General features: G+C 41.1%; 1 protein-coding gene across 1 annotated transcript in view; it reads left to right on the forward strand.

The window, feature by feature from the left end:
• LOC132874102 (metabotropic glutamate receptor 7) overlaps positions 1-25,539 on the forward strand; it is a 555,641-nt gene that overhangs the window by 380,489 nt on the left and 149,613 nt on the right. The window contains exons 5-6 of the mRNA XM_060910002.1: positions 1,934-2,134; positions 23,087-23,226. Coding sequence (XP_060765985.1) covers positions 1,934-2,134; positions 23,087-23,226 — 341 coding nt within the window. The remainder of the gene's footprint in view (positions 1-1,933; positions 2,135-23,086; positions 23,227-25,539) is intronic.

The raw sequence follows: 25,539 nt of genomic DNA on the forward strand, positions 1-25,539 counted from the left end.
CTTAATGACAATTATGAATGAAGTTATGGACTAATTAAGCCTTAATGAGTAGTTCAACAAAAATCGCTTATTCTTGGTCAATTCCTCACCGTTTTGGATTCTTTCTGACAAATAGGTAAGTAATCCTAGGGTGTATAGCTTCGATATATAGCTTGTATGTAGCATGCAGGGCGGCACGGTGGTGTAGTGGTTAGCGCTGTCGCCTCACAGCAAGAAGGTCCGGGTTCGAGCCCCGTGGCCGGTGAGGGCCTTTCTGTGTGGAGTTTGCATGTTCTCCCCGTGTCCGCGTGGGTTTCCTCCGGGTGCTCCAGTTTCCCCCACAGTCCAAAGACATGCAGGTTAGGTTAACTGGTGACTCTAAATTGACCGTGAGTGTGAATGGTTGTCTGTGTCTATGTGTCAGCCCTGTGATGACCTGGTGACTTGTCCAGGGTGTACCCCGCATTTCGCCTGTAGTCAGCTGGGATAGGTTCCAGCTTGCCTGCGACCCTGTAAAAGGATAAAGTGGCTAGAGATAATGAGATGAGATGTAGCATGCATAGCTTGCAATATTTTTTGCAAGCTTTATATCGTTCCTTCTGGAGTAGATGGGGCTGGAGTGAGTTATGCCATTATTGACGGTCTCATTTGAGTTACCATAGCCTTTTTGTTGGCTCAAACCAGTCAGGCTGATCTCCACTGGTCTCATTACCAAGGCATTTCAACCCACAGGACTGCCCCTCACTTACTTGTACACTATGTTCAAAAGTAGGTGGACACATAATAATCATACTCATGTGTGCTTCTTGAATATCTAAAGCAAAGTTCCCTGCTATGACAGCCTCCCCTCTTCTGGAAAGGCTTTCCACTAGATTTTAGAGTGTGCCTGTGGGAATTTTCCCATTGAGCAACAAGAGCATTAATGAGATCCAAGCACTGATGTTGGGTGAGGAGGCATTCCAATTCATCCCAAAGGTGTTCAGTGGGGTTGAGGTCAGGGCTCTGTGTAGGCCACTTGAGTTCTTCCACACCAACCTTGGTAAACCATGTCTTCATGGAGCGCACTTTGGTCACATGAGTATTGTAATACTGAAAAAGGTTTGGGGCCTCCAAGATTGGAGTGGAAGATCCATCCATCATCACTTATCCTGTGCAGGGTCAAGGGTAAGCTGGAGCCTATCCCAGCTGACTATGCGTGAGAGGCAGGGTATACCCTGGACAAGTCGCCAGCTCATCGCAGGGCTGACACATAGAGACAAACAACCATTCACACCCAATGGGTTAAGGTTCTCTGTTACCAATTGGAGGGTTGGGGGTTCAAGCCCCAACATTGCCAAGCTGCCAGTGTTGACCCATGGCTCTTAAATCTATTGGCGCAACCTGACATAGAAATTGGGAAGAATTCATTTCTCTGCGAAGAAACCCATGCAACAGACTTTTACACACACGAACCACCTCTGCTGGCAAATAACTTCTTTATTGGGGAAGCCATGGCCTAATGGGTAGAGAAACAGTTTTGGGATCAGAAGGCTGCTGGTTTGATTCCCTAGACTTGCAAGACTTGCTTAAGTGCCCTTAAGCAAGGTACCTAACCCCCAACTGCTCTGGCAAGAGTGGTGGTGTACCTTGCATCTGAATAGCCAATGAAAAATTGATGATGTGATTATCAGTTGGGGCACTGACCTGATTGTGTAATCAAGTAAATACTGTATATCCATTGTTTTATCTAACATAAATGCAAAATTATGAACATTTTCAGAAATTCCTCTGCACCATCCCTCAAAATAGGGACAAGACTAAACATTTTCAGTCTTATAAAAATGTATGAATGCAGGTCATCTAGAAACTGTGATGAAATCTGAATATATAATATATATGGATGTACAAGTGGGCAGCGCCTTCTTCAAAGTTTCTGTAAATCTGATTTTTTTTTTTTTGTCTTTTTACCCTTCAGGCCAGGAACGGATAGGAATCGACTCCAAGTATGAGCAGGAGGGGAAGGTGCAGTTTGTCATCGATGCAGTGTATGCCATGGCACACGCACTACACAACATGCACAAAGATTTGTGTCTTGAGCAGTCGGGCGTTTGCCCTGAGATGGAAGCTGCTGGTGGCAAGAAGCTGCTCAAATACATCCGCAACATAAACTTCAATGGTGAGTGAATCAAAAAAATCCTCATAGCACAAGAAAGTTCATGTGGTGAGACAGGAACAAAGGCTCAGGATGGTCTAAAGATATACGAGAGTAATTTAGTTCAGTCATATCACCCCCCCACCACTACCACCACCACCACCACCACCACAAAACAAAAAAAATAAAATAGGAACTTGTTCTTGATTCGAAGATTCCTGTTCTTGGCTGCAGGAGTGGAACCCAACGTGGTCTTCTGCTGTTGCATGCTGAGATGCTTTTCTGCTCACCACAGTTGTAAAGAGTTGCTATGAGTTACTGTATCCTTCCTGGCAGCTCAAGCCAATCTGGCCATTTTCCTCTGACCTCTCTTATCAACAAGGCGTTTGTTTCCACCCATAGAACTGTCCCTCACTCACTGTTTTTTTGTTTTTCGCACCATTCTGTCTGTGTAAACTCTAGAGACTGTTGTGTGTGAAAACCCCAGGGGATCAGCAGTTTCTGAAATACTCAAACCGGTCCATCTGACTCAAACCAACGCCCACAGTGCCACAGTGAAAGTCACACTTTGAGATCACAACTTTTCCCATTCTGATGTTTGAATGACGTGAACATGAACTGAAGCTCTTGATTTGTATCTGCATGATTTGATGCATTGTGCTGCTGTCAAGGGATCGGCTGATTAGAGAACGGCATCAAACAGCAGGTGGATAGGTATTCCTAATAAAGTGGCCGGTGAGTGTAGCTGACGATAGCAAGCCTTGAAATAAATACACTATATGACCACAGTTTTGTGGACAACTGACCATATTCAACTGTAATAAGTGCAGATTTTATCAGACATTTATGTACATTTGTTGCATTTATGTATTTAATATTGACCTCGGCGGCACGGTGGTGTAGTGGTTAGCGCTGTCGCCTCACAGCAAGAAGGTCTGGGTTCGAGCCCCGTGGCCGGCGAGGGCCTTTCTGTGCAGAGTTTGCATGTTCTCCCCGTGTCCGCATGGGTTTCCTCCGGGTGCTCCGGTTTCCCCCACAGTCTAAAGACATGCAGGTTAGGTTAACTGGTGACTCTAAATTGACCGTAGGTGTGAATGTGAGTGTGAATGGTTGTCTGTGTCTATGTGTCAGCCCTGTGATGACCTGGCGACTTGTCCAGGGTGTACCCCGCCTTTCGCCCATAGTCAGCTGGGATAGGCTCCAGCTCGCCTGCGACCCTGTAGAACAGGATAAAGCGGCTACAGATAATGAGATGAATGAGATATTGACCTCAACTGACATTTCATCGTATTTTGAGTATATTTACTGCCCGAAACGTTCATTCCGAGGTGATATAATTTTGTTATATCAAACTGACAGACAGTGGTGCTGGAACAGATCTTTCTCTGCTCCTTTAATATCATCAACCAAACTCTCAATAGTGTTCATTTGCTGTTCAACTGCCTGTAAAGTTGCTCTCCCATTAAGCATAGATATCTCCTATTAGTTGCACCAACAAATAAATCCAAATATATTGAATGTCTCGACAGTCCCACTTTCATTTCCTGAAGCACACATGCCGTCTTTATGAATGATGGTTCATTCAGGGCTAGAGAGAATACAAGAACACATGCCCAAGCAACACATGCATAGCATTAGATTGGATACCTTAAGCCTCGGATTAGATTTATAACAAAGCAATATACCAGCTAGAGAAATGAATAATACAGTAAGTGTTTCCAGCAAATTTATCTATTGATATTATGTATTGTACATCATCAGTATTCAATATGGAATGTAACGAGGACAGATACACAGCATAGAGCACAATAATACACATGAACAGTCTCATCAGAGAAATAAATTAGGCTTCTAACGAGCAAGAAATTATGTATGGATAAAGAATACAAAAATATATCTCAACATTTGTTTTCTTATGATTTGGCCTGTCACTTATTTATTTATTAATTTATTTTTACTATTTGCAACATATTCATATTCCAAAGCAAAGCTTGGATAACAGGCAGGAAAATACATTCCAGGGTAAATAAATACTCGGAAATTGGATCTCGGGACATTATAGGTTATTGCATACACTGTATTCTTACCCTACACACCACATACAGTATGTAGTACCTGATTTTGTCTGGCTAAACATTATTCAGTGTTGACAAATGTCTTATTTTTAACACGTTTTTTTGTGGACACATGTTCAACAGCATCAAAAATGCACATAAGACTAATACGCAGTACAGTAAGAAGAAGCAAAACTGGGGCTGATTTCTTTCTAGCCCAGATCGTAGATTCATGTCGCCTATCAGTGACAATCATCACCCTAGATTTCATCTTTTATAGCTTCGCTGTCGTAGGGACCGACAGAGAAATCTTTCCCGCCCCAAGCCATCATACTATCCAATATAGTGCCTTGCAAAAGTATTCATCCCCCTTGGTGTTTTTTCCTATTTTGTCGCATTACAAGCTGGAATTAAAATGGATTTTTGGAGGGTTAGCACCATTTGATTTACACAACATGCCTACCACTTTAAAGGTGAAATTTGTTGTCTTATTGTGACGCAAACAATAATGAAGATGAAAAAAAAAACAGAAATCTGGAGTGTACATGGGTATTCACCCCCCAAAATCAATACTTTTTAGAGCCACTTTTTGTTGCAATTACAGTACAGCTGTAAGTCTCTTGGGGTATGTCTCTATTAGCTTAGCACATCTAGCCACTGGGATGGCTAAGCAAAACTGCTCCAACTCCTTCAAGTTAGATGGGTTCACAGCAATCTTCAAGTTATGCCACATATTTTCAATTGGATTGAGGTCTGGGCTTTGATTAGGCCATTCCAAGACAAGTAAATGTTTCCCTTTAAACCACTCCAGTGTAGCGTTCGCAATATGTTTAGGGTTATTGTCCTGCTGGAACATGAACCTTTATCCCAGTCTCAAACCTCTGGCTGACTCCAGAATTGCCCTGTATTTAATGCCATCCATCTTTCCTTCAGTCCTGAGCAGCTTTCCTGTCCCTGGAGAATAAAAACATCCCCACAGCATAATGCTGCCACCACCATGCTTCACTGTATGAATGGTCTTCTCAGGGTGTTGGGTTTGCGCCACACATGGCATTTCCAACGATGGCCAAAAAGATCACTTTTAGTCTCATTTGACCAGAGAATCTTCTTCCATGTGTTTGGGGAGTCTGCCACATAATGTTGGGCAAACTCCAAATGTGTTTTCTTAAGCAATGACGCTTTTCTGGCCACTCTTCCATAAAGCCCCGCTCTGTGGAGTGTACGGCTTAAAGTGGTCCTATGTACAGATACTCCCATCTTCGCTGTGGATCTTTGCAGCTCCTTCAGTGTTATCTTTGGTGTTTTTGTTGCATTTCTGATTAATGCCCTCCTTGCCTGGTCTGTGAGTTTTGGTGGGTGGCCTTCTCTTGTCAGGTTTGTGGTGGTGACATATTCTTTCCATTTTGCTATAATGGATTTAATGGTGCTCTGTGGGATCTTCAAAGTTTGGGATATTTTTTTTATAACCCAACCCTGATCTATACTTCTCCACAACTTTGTCTCTGACCTGTTTGGAGGCTCCTTGGTTTTCATGTTGCTTGCTTAACATTGATGCAGAGTCAGGGTCCTTCCAGAACAGGTTGATTTATACAGACATCATGTGACAGATCATGTGACACTTTGATTGCACACAGGTGGATCTTAATCAACTAATTATGTGACTTATGAAGTAAATTGGTTGGACCAGCTCTTATTTAGGGGTTTCCTGTGGAAGGGGGTGAATACCTATATATTCAAAGTATTGACTTTGGGGAGTGAATACCTACGCACACTCCAGATTTCTGTTTTTTCATCTTAATTATTGTTTGTGTCACAATAAAAGAACAATTTGCAGCTTTAAAGTTGTAGGCATGTTGTGTAAAACAAATTGTGCTATCCCCTCAGAAATCCATTTTAATTCCAGCTTGTCATGCGACAAAACAGGACAGAGATGAATACTTATTTATATTCATTCATCTCATCTCTTGTTTTTAGAACTTTTAAGGCACATTCACCTGTACAAAGGGCACGCACACACACACACACACACACACACACACACACACACACAATCATTACATTTTTATCTTTTTATTGTATAGTCAGTTTGTTCTTGGATATATTTTTCATTCTACTTTATGTTGTACAGTGTGTTTTTTTTTTTTTTTTGTATGTTTGATACCTTACTGCTGAAACATGACAGTTTCCCAGCTTGCGATCAATAAAGTAAATCTATCTCCATTAGGAGTAAAAGGATCAAACACGAACATTTTACACAAAAAAGAAATGTCTCCTCACTACACTGAAATACCATAACAGCTCCTGGATCTCAATCCCAAATTGTCTGGTTTAAAGGGTTTGCTTTTAATTTGTATCCACAATATAGACGCAGTGTTGAATAGTGAGTTTCTCTTTTTAGTAAAATTTAAAGCAGAATTAAGTGACTTTTCCAACAGAATGTGTCCCGAAGTCCATAGTTTACACATTTTTGTGGGTTTCAGTACATCACTTGATGTTTAATAATATACTTATTGAATTTTCCAGTAAGAACACACTAGTTATACTAGAAGTGTGTGAAGTTTGTAATTAGAGACATATCACAAAGTGCAAATACTCAAACTAATGAGGGAAGGGAGCATTCCTCATGAAGCAAAGGGAATGATCAGATGATTTACCGTATTTTGCTATTTGTAGTTTTTGTAATATGGAGTTTTTGTACAAATGCAAGATTTGAGCATTTAGTTGATGCCTTTTCATGAAATTGAGTGATCTCAACTGATAAATCATATTCACATAATTTTTCACCAAATAAAGTGGTGCTTGAAAGTTTGTGAACCCTTTAGAATTTTCTATATTTCTGCATAAATATGACTTAAAACATCGTCAGATTTTCACACAAGTCCTAAAAGTAAATAAAGAGAACCCAGTTAAACAAATGAGACAAAAATATTATACCTGGTCATTTATTTATTGAGGAAAATGATCCAATATTATATATCTATGAGTGGCAAAAGTATGTGAACCTCTAGGATTAGCAGTTAATCTGAAGGTGAAATTAGGCTACGTTTACATTAGACCGTATCTGTCTCGTTTTCTTCGCGGATGCACTGTCCGTTTACATTAAACCGCCTGGAAACGCCGGGAAACAGGAATCCGCCAGCGTCCACGTATTCAATCCAGATCGTGTCAGCTCCGGTGCTGTGTAAACATTCAGAATACGCGGATACGCTGTGCTGAGCTCTAGCTGGCGTCTCATTGGACAACGGCACTGTGACATCCACCTTCCTGATTCGCTGGCGTTGGTCATGTGACGCGACTGCTGAAAAACGGCGCGGACTTCCGCCTTGTATCATCTTTCATTAAAGAGTATAAAAGTATGAAAATACTGCAAATACTGATGCAAATACTGCCCATTGTGTAGTTATGATTGTCTTTAGGCTTGCCATCCTTCCACTTGCAAGTAGTAAGTGATATGCGCTGGGATCACACACACAGCGGCTCAGTCCCGAATCGTGGCTTGTGCACTTCACTCGCGTGCTCTGTGAGCTGCGCAGGGCCGGAGTGCGCACCCTCCAGAGGGCACTCGCTGTTCAGGGCGGAGTGATTTGGAGCGCAGGATGCCTGCGGAGCCGAACGTATCCGTGTATTGGCGTTGCTGTGTGCACGCAAATCGTGTATTGGTGTTGCTGTGTGCACACTAATCGTTTTAAAAACGTTAATCTGATGATCCGCTGATACGTTCTAATGTAAACATGGGCTTAGAGTCAGGGGTTTTTGTGTACAAATGGAGGAAATTCAAGACCATTGTTACCCTCCCCAGGTGTGATCAACCAACAAAGATCACTCCAAGAGCAAGGCAAGTAATAGTCAGCGAGGTCACAAAGGACCCCAAGGTAACTTCTAAGCAACTGAAGGCCTCTCTCATATTGGCTAATGTTAATGTTCATGAGTCCATCATCAGGAGAACACTGAACAACAATGGTGTGCATGGCAGGGTTGCAAGGACAAAGCCACTGCTCTCCAAAAAGAACATTGCTGCTCATCTGCAGTTTGCTAAAGATCACGTGGACAAGCCAGAAGGCTACTGGAAAAATGTTTTGTGGACGGATGAGACCAAAATAGAACTTTTTGGTTTAAATGAGAAGCGTTATGTTTGGAGAAAGGAAAACACTGCATTCCAGCATAAGAACCTTATCCCATCTGTGAAACATGGTGGTGGTAGTATCATGGTTTGGGCCTGTTTTGCTGCATCTGGGCCGGGACAACTTGCCATCATTGATGAAACAATGAATTCTGAATTATACCAGCGAATTCTAAAGAAAAATGTCAGGACATCTGTCCATGAATTGAATCGCAAGAGAAGGTGGGTCATGCAGCAAGACAACAACCCTAAGAACACAAGTCGTTCTACCAAAGAATGGTTAAAGAAGAATAAAGTTAATGTTTTGGAATGGTCAAGTCAAAGTCCTGACCTTAATCCAATTAAAATGTTGTGGAAGGACCTGAAGCGAGCAGTTCATGTGAGGAAACCCACCAACATCCCAGAGTTGAAGCTGTTCTGTACAGAGGAATGGGCTAAAATTCCTCCAAGCCAGTGTGCAGGACTGATCAACAGTTACTGGAAATGTTTAGTTGCAGTTATTTCTAAGGGGGTCACACCAGATACTGAAAACGAACGTTCACATCCTTTTGCCACTCAATGATATGTAATATTTGATCATTCCTCAATAAATAAATGACCAAGTATAATATTTTTGTCTCATTTGTTTAACTGGGTTCTCTTTATCTACTTTTAGGATGTGTGAAAATCTGATGATGTTTTAGGTCATATTTATGCAGAAATATAGAAAATTATCTAAAGGGTTTACAAACTTTCAAGCACCACTGTACAATCAATCAACCAGGACATGTTTGGTGCCCATTATTTGGTTCTCCAAATTTGCATTGGCGCTACAAGGATAACATAGCTAGCAAATCAAATTTCTCACTTTTTATCCCCCTGGCATATAATGCAGAGGGATATAGGTATCACTCTGTCCGTCTGTCTGTCCGTCCATCCTGTCTGACCATCTGTAAACATTTTAGTTTCTGGAGCATAACTCAAAAACTAAGGATTTTTTTTTCTTCACAAAACCTGACAGTTGGGCGGCACGGTGGTGTAGTGGTTAGCGCTGTCGCCTCACAGCAAGAAGGTCCTGGGTTCGAGCCCCGGGGCCGGCGAGGGCCTTTCTGTGTGGAGTTTGCATGTTCTCCCCGTGTCCGCGTGGGTTTCCTCCAGGTGCTCCGGTTTCCCCCACAGTCCAAAGACATGCAGGTTAGGTTAACTGGTGACTCTAAATTGACCGTAGGTGTGAATGTGAGTGTGAATGGTTGTCTGTGTCTATGTGTCAGCCCTGTGATGACCTGGCGACTTGTCCAGGGTGTACCCCGCCTTTCGCCCGTAGTCAGCTGGGATAGGCTCCAGCTTGCCTGCGACCCTGTAGAAGGATAAAGCGGCTAGAGATAATGAGATGAGATGAGAACCTGACAGTTATGTGAAGTGACTAGAGGAGTTGGGCCTTCTGTGATGAATTTTTTTTCCCATATTTCCATGGCGGGCGGCACGGTGGTGTAGTGGTTAGTGCTGTCACCTCACAGCAAGAAGGTCCGGGTTCGAGCCCCTTGGCCGGCGAGGGGCTTTCTGTGCAGAGTTTGCATGTTGTCCGCGTGGGTTTCCTCCGGGTGCTCCGGTTTCCCCCACAGTCCAAAGACATGCAGGTTAGGTTAACTGGTGACTCTAAATTGACCGTAGGTGTGAATGTGAGCGTGAATGGTTGTCTGTGTCTATGTCTCAGCCCTGCGATGACCTGGCGACTTGTCCAGGGTGTACCCCGCCTTTCGCCCGTAGTCAGCTGGGATAGGCTCCAGCTTGCCTGCGACCCTGTAGAACAGGATAAAGTGGCTAGAGATGATGAGATGAGATGAGATATTTCCATGGCAACCAATTCAACTTTGGAAAATTTGGAGTGGGGTTTCATGTGGGGGCCAGAGAGATATGTCATCTCCTGATGACTCTTGTTTATTATATAAACATCTGAACGTGCTTCCACTGTAAGACAATGACTGTTTGTCTAGCAGAAGGTTTCATGTCTGAAATGCTGCAGTTAGATTTATATCCATGGGGGATTTAGTGTTAAGTGATGAAAAGACTCGGCACATACATGTGGAGAAAAATCATTCTCTTGATGTTGGTCTACTGTTGTTTTTTATTCAACTTTCAAAGGGTTCTTCAAAACTGTAGCCTCAAGCAAGATCATGAGACAACTAGGAAACTAGAAAAACTCACTGCATACTAATAAGCCACTATATATATATATATATATATATATATATATATATATATATATATATATATATATATGTATGTATGTATGTGCAAAAGAAATGCTGTAGACCAAAAATGGCTTAAAAAATAATGAAATGATTTAACATTAAAAATAAAAATACTGTAAACAGCAGTAAGCCATAATAAATGATACAAAGTCAATGTTTGGTGTGAGACGACCCTCATCTTATCTCATCTCATTATCTCTAGCCGCTTTATCTTGTTCTACAGGGTCGCAGGCAAGCTGGAGCCTATCCCAGCTGACTACGGGCGAAAGGCGGGGTACACCCTGGACAAGTCGCCAGGTCATCACAGGGCTGACACATAGACACAGACAACCATTCACACTCACATTCACACCTACGGTCAATTTAGAGTCACCAGTTAACCTAACCTGCATGTCTTTGGACTGTGGGGGAAACCGGAGCACCCGGAGGAAACCCACGCAGACACGGGGAGAACATGCAAACTCCACACAGAAAGGCCCTCGCCGGCCACGGGGCTCGAACCCGGACCTTCTTGCTGTGAGGCGACAGCGCTAACCACTACACCACCGTGCCGCCCTGAGACGACCCTTTGCTTTAAAAAAAAAAAAGTAGTCTCAGGTACAATGAGTGCAGTTTTATGCGGAAATGAGCTGTAGGTTTTACTGAGCATCTTACAGAACCAGCCACAGTTCTTCTGGACACTTTGTCACACTCACTTCTTAATTTTGCACCAAAACCCAGTAGCCTTCATTATGTTTTTTTTTTTTTTTTTAATCTGAAAAGTGCTCTCTTATGGAATATGCTGCTCAGATACAAACTTTTTTTCTGTAATATTTAATTTTGTGCTTGAAAACAAATGTTTGGACTCTGAAATGTTTTTGTACTGACTTGATAATGTAGAAGTCATAAAAATATATGCAAAAGTAAACATATTTAAGAGTTAATCACAAAATCGAGTCGTACATGAGCTGATAGCCAATGAGACATGTAGCACCAAGTTGGCTAGAAGCCATATATGATGAGTATATTTAGTGGAATAAGTGTTTTATTCAATCCACATTCACTGGATTTTGAGAAATGGAGGATTTTTATTTTTATCTTTTTGCAAATTTGATAAATAAAAACTTTATACAAAATGTCTGACAAAATCATTTCTGCTTAGAATGTAAACAAACCGGCGAAAAGCTAGGAGCAATTTGTGAAAAATGTTATAATAATAATTCTTCAAAAATAAAAAATATACATTCTTACCATCAAATATTCTTATTCCATATTTTGTTGCTTTTTTTGTATTTTTTTTGGGGGGGGTTGTTTTTGAGTAGAGTCTTTCTTTCGTCCTCAGTTGGTTCAGTAACACACTCAGCTATTTTCTTCTTTATGTTTTTTGGTGGTTTGGCACCACCAACTGGGCTGGGGTATGGAACAGGTGATATGGGGGGGGGGGGGGGGGGGGGGTGACTATATTCTTTTATTTAGCTATTTATGTTTCTTTTAAATACTTGATAACAAAGTGATATATCTGACTTGATGCGCTCCACCATTTTGTTTTTCTCTACTCACGGTATAGATGGGTGGCACGGTGGTGTAGTGGTTAGCGCTGTCGCCTCACAGCAAGAAGGTCTGGGTTCGAGCCCCGTGGCTGGCGAGGGCCTTTCTGTGTGGAGTTTGCATGTTCTCCCCGTGTCCACGTGGGTTTCCTCCGGGTGCTCCGGTTTCCCCCACAGTCCAAAGACATGCAGGTTAGGTTAACTGGTGACTCTAAATTGACCGTAGGTGTGAATGTGAGTGTGAATGGTTGTCTGTGTCTATGTGTCAGCCCTGTGATGACCTGGCGACTTGTCCAGGGTGTACCCCGCCTTTCGCCCGTAGTCAGCTGGGATAGGCTCCAGCTTGCCTGCGACCCTGTAGAAGGATAAAGCGGCTAGAGATAATGAGATGAGATGAGACGGTATAGATGACTTGCAACCACGTGATCAAAATGTGCTATGTCATGAGCGTCCGCTATGATGGTGGATATATAAAGCAACTAGGATGGCAGCCGCTGAAAGCGTGTCTGTAAGCAATGCTGAATTTTCTCAGTATTACCACAATTTGAACGGTCGAGTGAAGATTTGATACAAAGAGAACAGAAATACAGTATGTGTGGGTTTTGACCCATATTATTTAAAAAAAAGTCAGACTTTTCTGAAGCTAAGATGCTTCTACTGACCATCAAGTACCCAGATATCGCATTCTATCTTGTTTGGCTGCCAAAGAATCAATTCCGACCCTGGATGAAACATAGCCCATGTTCTGAGTGGGTGCCCGGTCTGGATTGTTTCTCATCTCATCTCATTATCTCTAGCCGCTTTATCCTTCTACAGGGTCGCAGGCAAGCTGGAGCCTATCCCAGCTGACTACGGGTGAGAGACGGGGTACACCCTGGACAAGTCGCCAGGTCATCACAGGGCTGACACATAGACACAGACAACCATTCACACTCACATTCACACCTACGGTCAATTTAGAGTCACCAGTTAACCTAACCTGCATGTCTTTGGACTGTGGGGGAAACCGGAGCACCCGGAGGAAACCCACGCGGACACGAGGAGAACGTGCAAACTCCGCACAGAAAGGCCCTCGCCGGCCACGGGGCTCGAACCCGGACCTTCTTGCTGTGAGACGACAGCGCTAACCACTACACCACCATGCCGCCCTGGATTGTTTCTATTGTATAATTTTTCTGGAGCTCCGAGAAGCGAAATGGTAACACACGTGTTAAAATGATAACAGTGACCGAGTGAACCACGACAAGAGAACGCTCATTTTATAGCAAAATTCTAGCAACACGAAATAAAATCCTTCCATGATATTATCGAGAAAGCTTTTGAATCTCACCTGAGATAAAATGATTACTGCCAACACGAGCTGTTTTAGTTTTCGCCTCTGTTAGATCAGCCCTGCCGATGTTGTTCAGCCATACTCGTCTCCTCTCCGTGCTAAGCCTCAGAGTTTCCTCGCCATCTTTCCGAATCACTGACATAATTCTAAAAAATCAGAATGTGCCACGGTCACGAGTACTGTTGTGACCACAACCATATACGTACAGCACAAAGATATGGCATAGCTAAAAGAACGCTTAAAGCAGTGGAAAAACAAAGAGAGTTGCGCACACGTGACTGTTTTGTATGGAATGTCACTTGACCTCACAGTTGTATATCCACCAACATGGCCGACATCTGGGTTTCTATTTTGCTCTGACGTCACTTGCAAGCCAAGGATATGAGCTGATATCCTAGTAGTAGAGTAGCCAATCAGAGTGTGTGATTGCTCATATCCAGTGAATGTAGATAGAATAAATGAATATATTTCAATTCAAAAGCAAATATCTACGATGAGGTTAACAGCTTAAAATCTTAACATGTATGTGGTCCTAGGAACAACGCATGGAATGTACAATGATGTCAGTAATGAGTTTCTGCTTGTAGCATGCAACCAGATTGATTGATTGATTTTTGTTGGTCTGTTTCCATTTGATCTGCTCTATCTATCTATCTATCTATCTATCTATCTATCTATCTATCTATCTATCTATCTATCTATCTATCTATCTACAGTGGTGCTTGAAAGTTTGTGAACCCTTGAGAATTTTCTATATTTCTGCATAAATATGACCTAAAACATCATCAGATTTTCACACAAATCCTAAAAGTAGATAAAGAGAACCCAGTTAAACAAATGAGACAAAAATATTATACTTGGTCATTTATTTATTGAGGAAAAGGATCCAATATTACATATCTGTGAGTGGCAAAAGTATGTGAACCTCTAGGATTAGCAGTTAATTTGAAGGTGAAATTAGAGTCAGGTGTTTTCAATCAATGGGATGACAATCAGGTGTGAGTGGGCACCCTGTTTTATTTAAAGAACAGGGATCTATCAAAGTCTGATCTTCACAACACATGTTTGTGGAAGTGCATCATGGCACGAACAAAAGAGATTTCTGAGGACCTCAGAAAAAGCGTTGTTGATGCTCATCAGGCTGGAAAACGTTACAAAGCCATCTCTAAAGAGTTTGGACTCCACCAATCCACAGTCAGACAGATTATGTACAAATGGAGGAAATTCAAGACCATTGTTTCCCTCCCCAGGAGTGGTCGACCAACAAAGATCACTCCAAGAGCAAAGCGTGTAATAGTCGGTGAGGTCACAAAGGACCCCAGGGTAACTTCTAAGCAACTGAAGGCCTCTCTCACATTGGCTAATGTTAATGTTCATGAGTCCACCATCAGGAGAACACTGAACAACAATGGTGTGCATGGCAGGGTTGCAAGGAGAAAGCCACTGCTCTCCAAAAAGAACATTGCTGCTCGTCTGCAGTTTGCTAAAGATCACGTGGACAAGCCAGAAGGCTATTGGAAAAATTTTTGTGGACGGATGAGACCAAACTAGAATTTTTTGGTTTAAATGAAAAGTGTTATGTTTGGAGAAAGGAAAACACTGCATTCCAGCATAAGAACCTTATCCCATTTGTGAAAAATGGTGGTGGTAGTATCATGGTTTGGGCCTGTTTTGCTGCATCTGGGCCAGGACGGCTTGCCATCATTGATGGAACAATGAATTCTGAATTATGCCAGCGAATTCTAAAGGAAAATGTCAAGACATCTGTCCATGAACTGAATCTCAAGAGAAGGTGGGTCATGCAGCAAGACAACGACCCTAAACACACAAGTCGTTCTACCAAAGAATGGTTAAAGAAGAATAAAGTGAATGTTTTGGAATGGCCAAGTCAAAGTCCTGACCTTAATCCAATCGAAATGTTGTGGAAGGACCTGAAGCGAGCAGTTTATGTGAGGAAACCCACCAACATCCCAGAGTTGAAGCTGTTCTGTACGGAGGAATGGGCTAAAATTCCTCCAAGCCGGTGTGCAGGACTGATCAACAGTTACCAGAAACGTTTAGTTGCAGTTATTGCTGCACAAGGGGGTCACACCAGATACTGAAAGCAAAGGTTCATGTACTTTTGCCACTCACAGATATGGAATATTGGATCATTTTCCTCAATAAATAAATTACCAAGTATAATATTTTTGTCTCATTTGTTTAACTGGGTTCTCTTTATCTACTTTTAGGACTTGTGTGAAAATCTGATGATGTTTTAGGTCATATTTATGCAGAAATATAGAAAATTCTAAAGGGTTCACAAACTTTCAAGCACCACTCTATCTATCTATCTATCTATCTATCTATCTATCTATCTATCTATCTATCTATCTATCTATCTATCTATCAGTGAGATATTGTGACATTTCAAGATGAACCGAAGATGTTACAGTTTAGTGACTTCCTTCAGCGTTTTTAGAAGTAAAATCAATATGTCAAGACAACATTTGAGATTAAAATCTTCACTGGCTTCCCATAAAATAACTTATTCAATTCAAAATCCTGCTTGTTGTAGATCAAGCGCTCAATAATCTTGTTCCCTTGTATCTTTCTGACCTTTTCTTTCGATTCCATCCCCTTCACACTTTGAGATCTTCCTATTCTATCTTGTTCATTGTCACTGCATTTAACATTTGTCCCTTCACTGGTGAAGCATTTTCTCCTGTTCTTCTCCTTTTCTACATTCCTGTAACAGTCTGGCAGTCCCACAAATTAACTGAAGTTAAGTATGTGAAAGATTTGCATGTATAAAAACACAAACAAACATTATAAAACATGAAATAAAACCTGAAATGTATTAATATGGTGATGTTCATGACAAATTCACTTTGCCCCACAATGTGATTTACTCAGATTTACTGAAAAGCGATAACATTCACAAATTAGTACTAGAGCTGCGGCTACAATTATAGACACGTTAACAATCTTTTGGCCATTACAAAAGTAGAAAAGACTTTCAATATGTCAATTGCGCATGAATAGTTACTCAAACTTCCACTTGGAAAAAATGAGTTGATTCCCGATTACTTAGCGTATCAGATCACATGCACTGTTCCACAACTATTGACACCTTTGTCCACGGTTATCGACACCGTTCCACAATTATTGACATCCAGATAATTATTTCTAAAAAAATAATCGGTATGTGGTATTAAGTTAACAAAACAGTTTTTTATTTGAAATTTCTTTTACATAGACTTATATTTAGTACAAAATATCTTTTGTATAAATATATCGATGTCAGTGCTTATGTAAATGAAGTAATTCTAATGTTTGTAACAAATGAACTGATAATGTTTAACCTGCATCAGAAAATCTTTTTGTTCCACTTTCTACCCACTTTCTAAGTGTTTTCGTAGATCACATTTTGTTAATCATTTGTTGTTCTCATCTCATCTCATTATCTGTAGCCGCTTTATCCTGTTCTACAGGGTCGCAGGCAAGCTGGAGCCTATCCCAGCTGACTACGGGCGAAAGGCGGGGTACACCCTGGACAAGTCGCCAGGTCATCACAGGGCTGACACATAGACACAGACAACCATTCACACTCACATTCACACCTACGGTCAATTTAGAGTCACCAGTTAACCTAACCTGCATGTCTTTGGACTGTGGGGGAAACCGGAGCACCCGGAGGAAACCCACGCGGACAACATGCAAACTCTGCACAGAAAGGCCCTCGCCGGCCACGGGGCTCGAACCCAGACCTTCTTGCTGTGAGGCGACAGCGCTAACCACTACACCACCGTGCCACCTTCATTTGTTGTTGTTTGTATTAATTTCTAGTTTTGTAGTTTAACAATAAATGTCAACAGGCAATTGATATTGTAACCACATGAAAATCCAGGTCAAAGGTTGATTTTTTTTTTTTTTTATCGAGATTTTAAATTTACATCTAAAAATATAAAATGTCTACTGAAATTGTAATATGTGGTAGATATTTACAACAAACTGCAAAAAAAAAAAAAATCTGAATGGAATAGAAAAATCTGAATATTTCAAGCATGTCATTTTTTTATATGCTAGAAATTTAATTCTGGTTTAATTCTATTTATTGCAATCGGATTCCAAATACTCTATAAATATTCCATTCTGTTATGAATCAGAAAAAAAAATTTAAAAATCACAGCACTTTTATTTTTTTTTAAAGTACTTCATCTACTTCAAAAAGGTTACACAAAGATCGATCCATAACAGCTGTAAATGTCACTTAATTCCACAGGGTGTCGATAATGGTGGACACCAGTGAAAGTGATCACTATTATCGACACCTCATGTGACTTCTCAAATGCGCGTTTAGATACAAAATCACGACTGTCAAATGAAAGTGTAAGAAACAAAGTAGGTTTCCACAAGGAGATCATGAAATATCTGTGAATTTGATCAGTAAAAACATGTCCATGATCTTTCCACCATGCTCACCTGCAATGATAACGTCTGGGTTTTCCTCAAATTGCTGATTGTGCTAATATAATTCCATCTAAGGTAACGAGCTGTCATCAGACAACAAGATCAAAGGGTGAGGCGGGTCTTCAGGTTGATTAATTAACCAATAATAACTGTTGTAACTGAAACTCACCTTTGTAAAAAAGTTTTTTATTGGTAAATCTGAAAAGGGTCGCGACCCTGTAGAACAGGATAAAGCGTCTAGAGATGAGAAATCTGAAAAGGTGTCGATAATTATGGACTGTCGATAATTGTAGCTGGGGCGGCACGGTGGTGTAGTGGTTAGCGCTGTCACCTCACAGCAAGAAGGTCCGGGTTCGAGCCCCGTGGCCGGCGAGGGCCTTTCTGTGCAGAGTTTGCATGTTGTCCGCGTGGGTTTCCTCCAGGTGCTCCGGTTTCCCCCACAGTCCAAAGACATGCAGGTTAGGTTAACTGGTGACTCTAAATTGACCGTAGGTGTGAATGTGAGTGTGAATGGTTGTCTGTGTCTATGTGTCAGCCCTGTGATGACCTGGCGACTTGTCCAGGGTGTACCCCGCCTTTCGCCCGTAGTCAGCTGGGATAGGCTCCAGCTTGCCTGTGACCCTGTAGAACAGGATAAAGCGGCTAGAGATAATGAGATGAGATAATTGTAGCTGCCACTCTATTGAACAGGCTATATTTGCAAAAGTCTGTGTTTTTGTTAGATGAAGACAAAATTGCACCATTTACGAGGTAATCACAGAACATTTATTAAAAATTATGCTTGTGTCTCAAAATAATCAGAATATGATAAACTAAAAAGGCAGTCCATATAGTTTATACCTCTGCCAAAATCTAATTCATCATTCCTTGGCCCATGGCCCACCTTTCCTCAAAATTTTATCAAACTGCATTCACTACTTTTTTTTTTTTCTAAATCAGTGTCAAATCAATCAAGCTAAATCAATGTCAAAACATATCAGGATAGATTAGCATACTGCTAAACAAAATGTTGGCCCGTAGGGAGTCCAGTTGCACTTTGAGAGTTAGTTTTCTTTCTCAAATGTCAAGCATTTCATACAATAAGCAGTCTAATTTACTCTGACACTTTCTTAAATCTGGAAATTGTCATTGTCAACGATGGCTGTGATAACATTCAACAATATCTCCGTCAACTTTGCTGGAGGAGGTGATGTTTTCGCCTCTGTTTGTTTGTCTTTTCCCAACGTAACTCAATAAATAGTGAACAGATTTTGATGAAATTTGGAGGAAAGGTGACCCATGGCCCAAGGAACAATTAGATTTTGATGCCAATCCAGACATGTATGCGGATCCAGGATATTTTTGCCTGTTCCCAACATGACTCAAAAAGTCCTGAACAGATTTGGATGAAATTTAGTGTACAGCTTTAGTATTATCCTAGGTTCAAGTGACCTGATTTTGATGTTGATAATATGTGGCCTGGTGGAGGAATGCACTCTACTGAGTGCCCTTCTAGTTCAGAATGTGTTTAAATAAATGCTTTTATTCTATCTACATTCACTGGATATGAGCAATCACATGCTCTGATGGCTACTGTACGATTAGGCAATCAGCTCATGTACTATGAGAAGAGAAAAACAAGATGGCGGAGCGTGTTGCCTAACCAACTGAGGACGAAATAAAAACTCTACTCAAAAACAACCCCCCCCCCCCCCCCCCCCCCCCAATGGGCCAAGGAACAATTGATTAGATTTTGATGCAAATCTGGACATGTATATGGATCCAGGATGTTTTTTTTTTTTCTATTCCCACTATAACTCAAAAAGTAATGAATGGATTTGGATGAAATTTGGTGTACAGCTTTAGTATTATCCTAGGTTCAAGTGACCTGATTTTGATGCTGATAATATGTGGCTTGGTGGAGGAATGCACTCTACTGAGTGCCCTTCTAGTTCAGAATGTGTTTAAATAAATGCTTTTATTCTATCTACATTCACTGGATATGAGCAATCACGTGCTCTGATGGCTACTGTATGATTAGGCAATCAGCTCATGTACTATGAGAAGAGAAAAACAAGATGGCGGAGCGTGTTGCCTAACCAACTGAGGACGAAATAAAAACTCTACTCAAACCCCCCCCAAATGGGCCAAGGAACAATTGATTAGATTTTGATGCAAATCTGGACATGTATATGGATCCAGGATGTTTTTTTTTTTTTTTCTATTCCCACTATAACTCAAAAAGTAGTTTATGGATTTGGATGAAATTTGGTGTACAGCTTTAGTATTATCCAAAGTTCAAGTGATTTGATTTTGATGATCATAATACAGTATGTGGCTTGGTGGAGGTATGCACTCTGTACTGAGTGCCTGTCTAGTTTTTCTTCCTTTCGATAATGTTACAAGGATGTTGGTCTCTTCAATTTATAACAGAAATGCTTACTGCTTCCACTATTTCTCGACTAATGGCTTGTGCTCTCTCTGTCTGTCTGTCTGTCTGTCTCTCTCAGATCCTCTTATAATGTAATGTGAATATCTCTCCCTCACAGCAATCACACAGCTAAATTGGACCTTCGAACCACTTGCGGCGTTCCACATAACCAGGCTAGTTAACAGGGACGTCATGAACGGCTTTGAAGCAGCAATTTAGCTGCATGATTGCTGACAAAGAGTTCTTGAGAAGAATAGTTACGTTTTTGCTGGTTCCATGTCACTCTGACTCTTGTGAGCGTTTGAGAGGAGCGAGACACTCTGTGCATCCATTTTCTCTTGCTGCAGTTTCCCCGACTAAAAGCCGAAACTGCAGCAGGTGGCACTACAGCGTGGGGATAATGAAATGCAAAAAGCTCAGCAGCAGATTGCCCAGCCCTCGTGGCTCAGTGTGGCACAGCCATTTCATTCTTGTGGAGCAATTCAGAATCACGCCTCAATCACTTCTTGGCCCTCACGTTTTGTTTTATTTTATTTATTTATTTAATCCCTGAGAGCATTTTCCAAGTAGGAAAAATACTGTTGCTGTACATTCTTCCTTTGTGCTGCTTCTTTTGGGAAATGGTCAGCACATACAACAATGGCTGCTGTAATAAACCAGAGATAGACTGCCACATTTTTGGCTAGGAGAGCAGGTGGAGAAGTGTGAACAGTGAGAGATTTCTCAGCTTGTAAAGCTCATTAAAGGAAACCTTTGGCGAGGAGACCTAATTTACACACTTCTCACTTACCCAAATGTAGTCAAACAGCCAGCACATGTTTGATGTCCAACAATTGCTTTTGTAATTTGCACAAGGCTTATGCAGCTACCAGTGTATGCAGATAAAAGTCGTGGAACTCTGTCTCACTCAAAATTATATCTGTAAATTTACTCTTTAAAAGAAAGGCACAAGAAAAGGTTATTCGCTTAAAAACCCTTTCTAGTACCTGCCCAAATCGAAGGGGAAACTCCAGCCTGAAACATGTTATGTTTATATGAATATATTTGTCATTTGTTCAGCAACTCTGGTGCTGATTTGTTGGTTGGGGCTGTATTTGAGTGTATCACACCAGTGTTCTCGTCGAGTCACTAAACCTCGAGTCCGAGTCCAGTCTCAAGCCCACAGTGTTCAAGTCCGAGTCATGAAAGAAAATTTCGAGTCGAGTCCACTATTGAATCGAGTCGAGTCCGACACAAGCCCCGCCTACTATCAACAGGCCAAATAACATGAGACAGGGTTAACTTTATTATTTATTATTAATAAATTAAATTACTTGTTAACTGGGGGCGGCACGATGGTGTAGTGGTTAGCGCTGTCGCCTCACAGCAAGAAGGTCCTGGGTTCGAGCCCCGTGGCCGGCGAGGGCCTGTCTGTGTGGAGTTTGCATGTTCTCCCCGTGTCCATGTGGGTTTTCTCCGGGTGCTCCGGTTTCCCCCACAGTCCAAAGACATGCAGGTTAGGTTAACTGGTGACTCTAAATTGACCGTAGGTGTGAATGTGAGTGTGAATGGTTGTCTGTGTCTATGTGTCAGCCCTGTGATGACCTGGCGACTTGTCCAGGGTGTACCCTGCCTTTCGCCCGTAGTCAGCTGGGATAGGCTCCAGCTTGCCTGCGACCCTGTAGAAGGATAAAGCGGCTAGAGATAATGAGATGAGATGAGATGAGACTTGTTAATTGCCTTGTATTGCACATTGCCAACACCAGACATCAATTGACTAAATATAGTACAAGTGAAAATTTGGGTAGATTTGATTTCTGGATATCTATTCCTTTATCAATAATGCATTAATCAATTAATTTAGCATGAAAAATGTCTCTATTGCTCTCGTGGTGTGAACTTAACATCCAAGCAATCTGCAAACTCCGAGAGTTGTTCACTCTTTGACAAGTGCAACTAATAAAGTGTGCAAAAGAGAAATATTCATCTGTATTCAACTGAAGGAAAAAAGAGTGACCTTATCATTGTCATTCGTTTTGTTCCAACCCAACAGCTTTTCCAAAAGAGCAGGCAAGGGACCCGAATAAGTGCCAGGCCCAAACTCTTCACCCAAGGGCTGCATGTTCTTTTTATTCCTAACCACAACAAAAGAAGACTTTTCCTATTAAGAATAGTCAATAGATGTCTTTTGAGCTAGCAATAGCCTGTATTATATCCTAGCAATACCAGAACAAGGAAAGATCAGAGTGTGCTGATTCTGTCTCGATCCCTTTCTCTGCTGATAGGAGTGTTTGGGATTGTCTGTAGATGCATGTGATGGAATGTGAAAACAGAATAGCATGGGCCACATATAAATTTCCCTGCTCAATTGGGTCTCCAGACTTTCCTTCTCATCTAAGTTGAAACTTTTTTTTTTTTTGCTGAATTCACATCATGATAATCATCCATCCATCCATCCATCCATAACCACTTATCCTGTGCAGGGTCATGGGCAAGCTGGAGCCTATCCCAGCTGACTATGGGTGAGAGGCAGGGTACATCCTGGACAAGTCACCAAATTATCGCAGTGCTGACATAGAGACAAACAACCATTCACACCTACGGTCACTTTAGAGCCACCAATTAACCTAACCTGCATGTCTTTGGACTGTGGGGGAAAACAGAGCACCTGGAGGAAACCCATGCAGACACGGGGAGAACATGCAAACTCCACACAGAAAGGCCCCCGTTGGCCATTGGGCTCAAACCCAGACCCTTCTTGCTGAGGCGACAGTGCTAACCACTACACCACCATGCCGCCCCACCATGATAACCATTATCACCAAAATGAATCTGTCACCTTTTGAATTGTATTTATTTATTTTATTTCAGGAAGTGCTGGAACTTCTGTGACGTTCAACCAGAATGGAGACGCACCAGGTCGCTATGATCTCTTCCAGTACCAGATCAACAATAACAGCTCTCCAGGTTATAGAGTGATCGGACAGTGGACAGAATCACTCCAGCTTAACGTAAGTACATTCCATTGAGTTAGTTTTCGCTTTGTAAATATCCTCAGCCTCCTGGTATTGTTATAAATTCTAAATTTGGCTGCAATTCTAAAGATATTGCATTACAATTATGCTCAATTATCAAGTCCAACTATGACATCCTTCTACATTGTTGACATTATTTGCATTGTCATACAGGCATATACACTATTTCAGGGCTTTCCACAGCAAAAAATATCAGAGCGGTGCTACTGATGTGGAGCCCAGCCTGTAAGAGCCAGTTGCTAGTTGCTAGTTGTCTGGGGTCATGCTTTCCTGGAAAATTTTGAAGTTAGAGACTTCAAATGGTGCATTCTGGTGGCATCAAGGGCTCATTTAGACACAATTTAACTTTTTTTTTTTTTACCTCGTCAAATATGCAAGGGGCAAAATCTCAAGGGCAAAATTAGATTTGAAATGAAAACATTAGAAACGGTCAATTCAGAGAAATATTTTATTTCATTGCACAACAAAAAATGCATAATATTGAACAATATAGCAGCTGAAATTAGAATAATTAGCAATACGGCTGTCAGCTACAGACCTGCAACCCAACAGGCAAAAGTCTCACACAAAACTGTAGTGCCAGGAACAGAATCGAGGTCAAATCACACAACAGCGCCATCTAGGGACCAGGGTCTAGAATTTGCTTTTATGTGTGGTTGCGAATGGTAGTCAGTGCACACAGCGAAACCCTTTATTTTCACTTCTGGGTTGAGTACCAGGATAATCTAGACCTATATATTATAATAGGCATATCAGACACTCGCTGGCCGTGCTGTGAAAATGAGCATCTGCAGGCACAATTTAAAGTGCCATTCCACCATTGGATGTATTCTTTGGCATAAAATACAATATATTTTGACAACATATATAAATGGTATCACTAGACAGAGAAATCTTTTAGCTTCAAAATGATATATCAAACATAATTTTTTGACAACGACAAGTATATTAATTTTGCGACCAAAGTCACCTACCCTTTTAATTTCCGCGCGTGATGTCATCGGTAGGTTCCCCTTCTTGTGTACCACGTGACGTGTGACGTGGCACATATTATCAGCAATGGCGGATAGAACGCAATAAAAATAATACCAATAAATCTAGCTAAGACCAATAAATCTAGCTAACTGAAAGATTAACTCAAAATTTTTCGCAATTTTTTTGGCCCCCATATACGAGGAGAAATGACTCTCTCACTTTGGGGGTTTCCTGGTCTAAAAATAGACCGACATGTGGTACACAAGAAGGGGAACCTGCCGATGACATCACGTTTCACTACCGCGCGGAAATTAAAAGGGTAGGTGACTTTGGTCGCAAAATTAATATACTTGTCGTTGTCAAAAAGTTATGTTTGATATATCATTTTGAAGCTAAAAGATTTCTCTGTCTAGTCATGTTGTCATAAAATATATTGTATTTTATGCCAAAGAATACATCCAATGGTGGAATGGCACTTTAAGTTTCCAAATCTGTCATTGCTTAACTCTTGAATATTTTCTATCGTGAACATGATCATTAAAAAGCTTATAATCTCTGCTTTCCAAAGAAATTTATCTTGTTAAGATCTGCTCAGTATTTTGGGAGTAACGACAGGTTGAAGTTCAACAGAGTTCACTCTCTGCTCGTGGGATCTCGGGAAACTGCCGGTGCTTTTTAAGTCACGGGAAAGCGGTCAGGCTCTCTCTCTCTCTCTCTCTCTCTCTCTCTCTCTCTTCTGATCAGTTTCCGACTGGATTACTCATCAATATCAATCAGATAATTTTTTATAGGGATGTTCTCTCGCTCTTGCTGTTTCTGATGAAGTATTCAGCAAAATTTTCCCTCAGCTAGTTTTGACATGACGATTCACGGGAGACTTTGAAGTGAGTTTTCATAGCTTTACCTACTTGTTTTTTTCAAATGTTAGAAGATAACTGTTGTTGTTTTGATGAAAAATATTGAGATCTTAGTGGTTGGAATGATATAAAAAAAAAACCCAGATGTCTGAAACATGTTTCAATGTCAATTGAATTAATTAGAATTGTTTATTGGATGTGGCTCAAACAGGGTTTTTTTCAAGATTCGCCTTGAAAGCTGTGAATTTTAATCAAAATAAGTATTTATATTATTTCATATAAACATTAGTAGGCCCTACTTTTGAAAAATACAAAGCCCTACAGAGCACAAAGAGGGGATTAGAAATATTCTTTTATTACTTTTTTATTTGGATAGAGAATGGTAGATGTGAATGACATTAATGCTTATTTATTTATGCATATTTTATAAATAACATTGATTTCACCTTCTTTGTGA

The sequence above is a fragment of the Neoarius graeffei genome, chromosome 26, assembly GCF_027579695.1.
Source record: "Neoarius graeffei isolate fNeoGra1 chromosome 26, fNeoGra1.pri, whole genome shotgun sequence".
Lineage (NCBI taxonomy): Eukaryota > Metazoa > Chordata > Actinopteri > Siluriformes > Ariidae > Neoarius > Neoarius graeffei.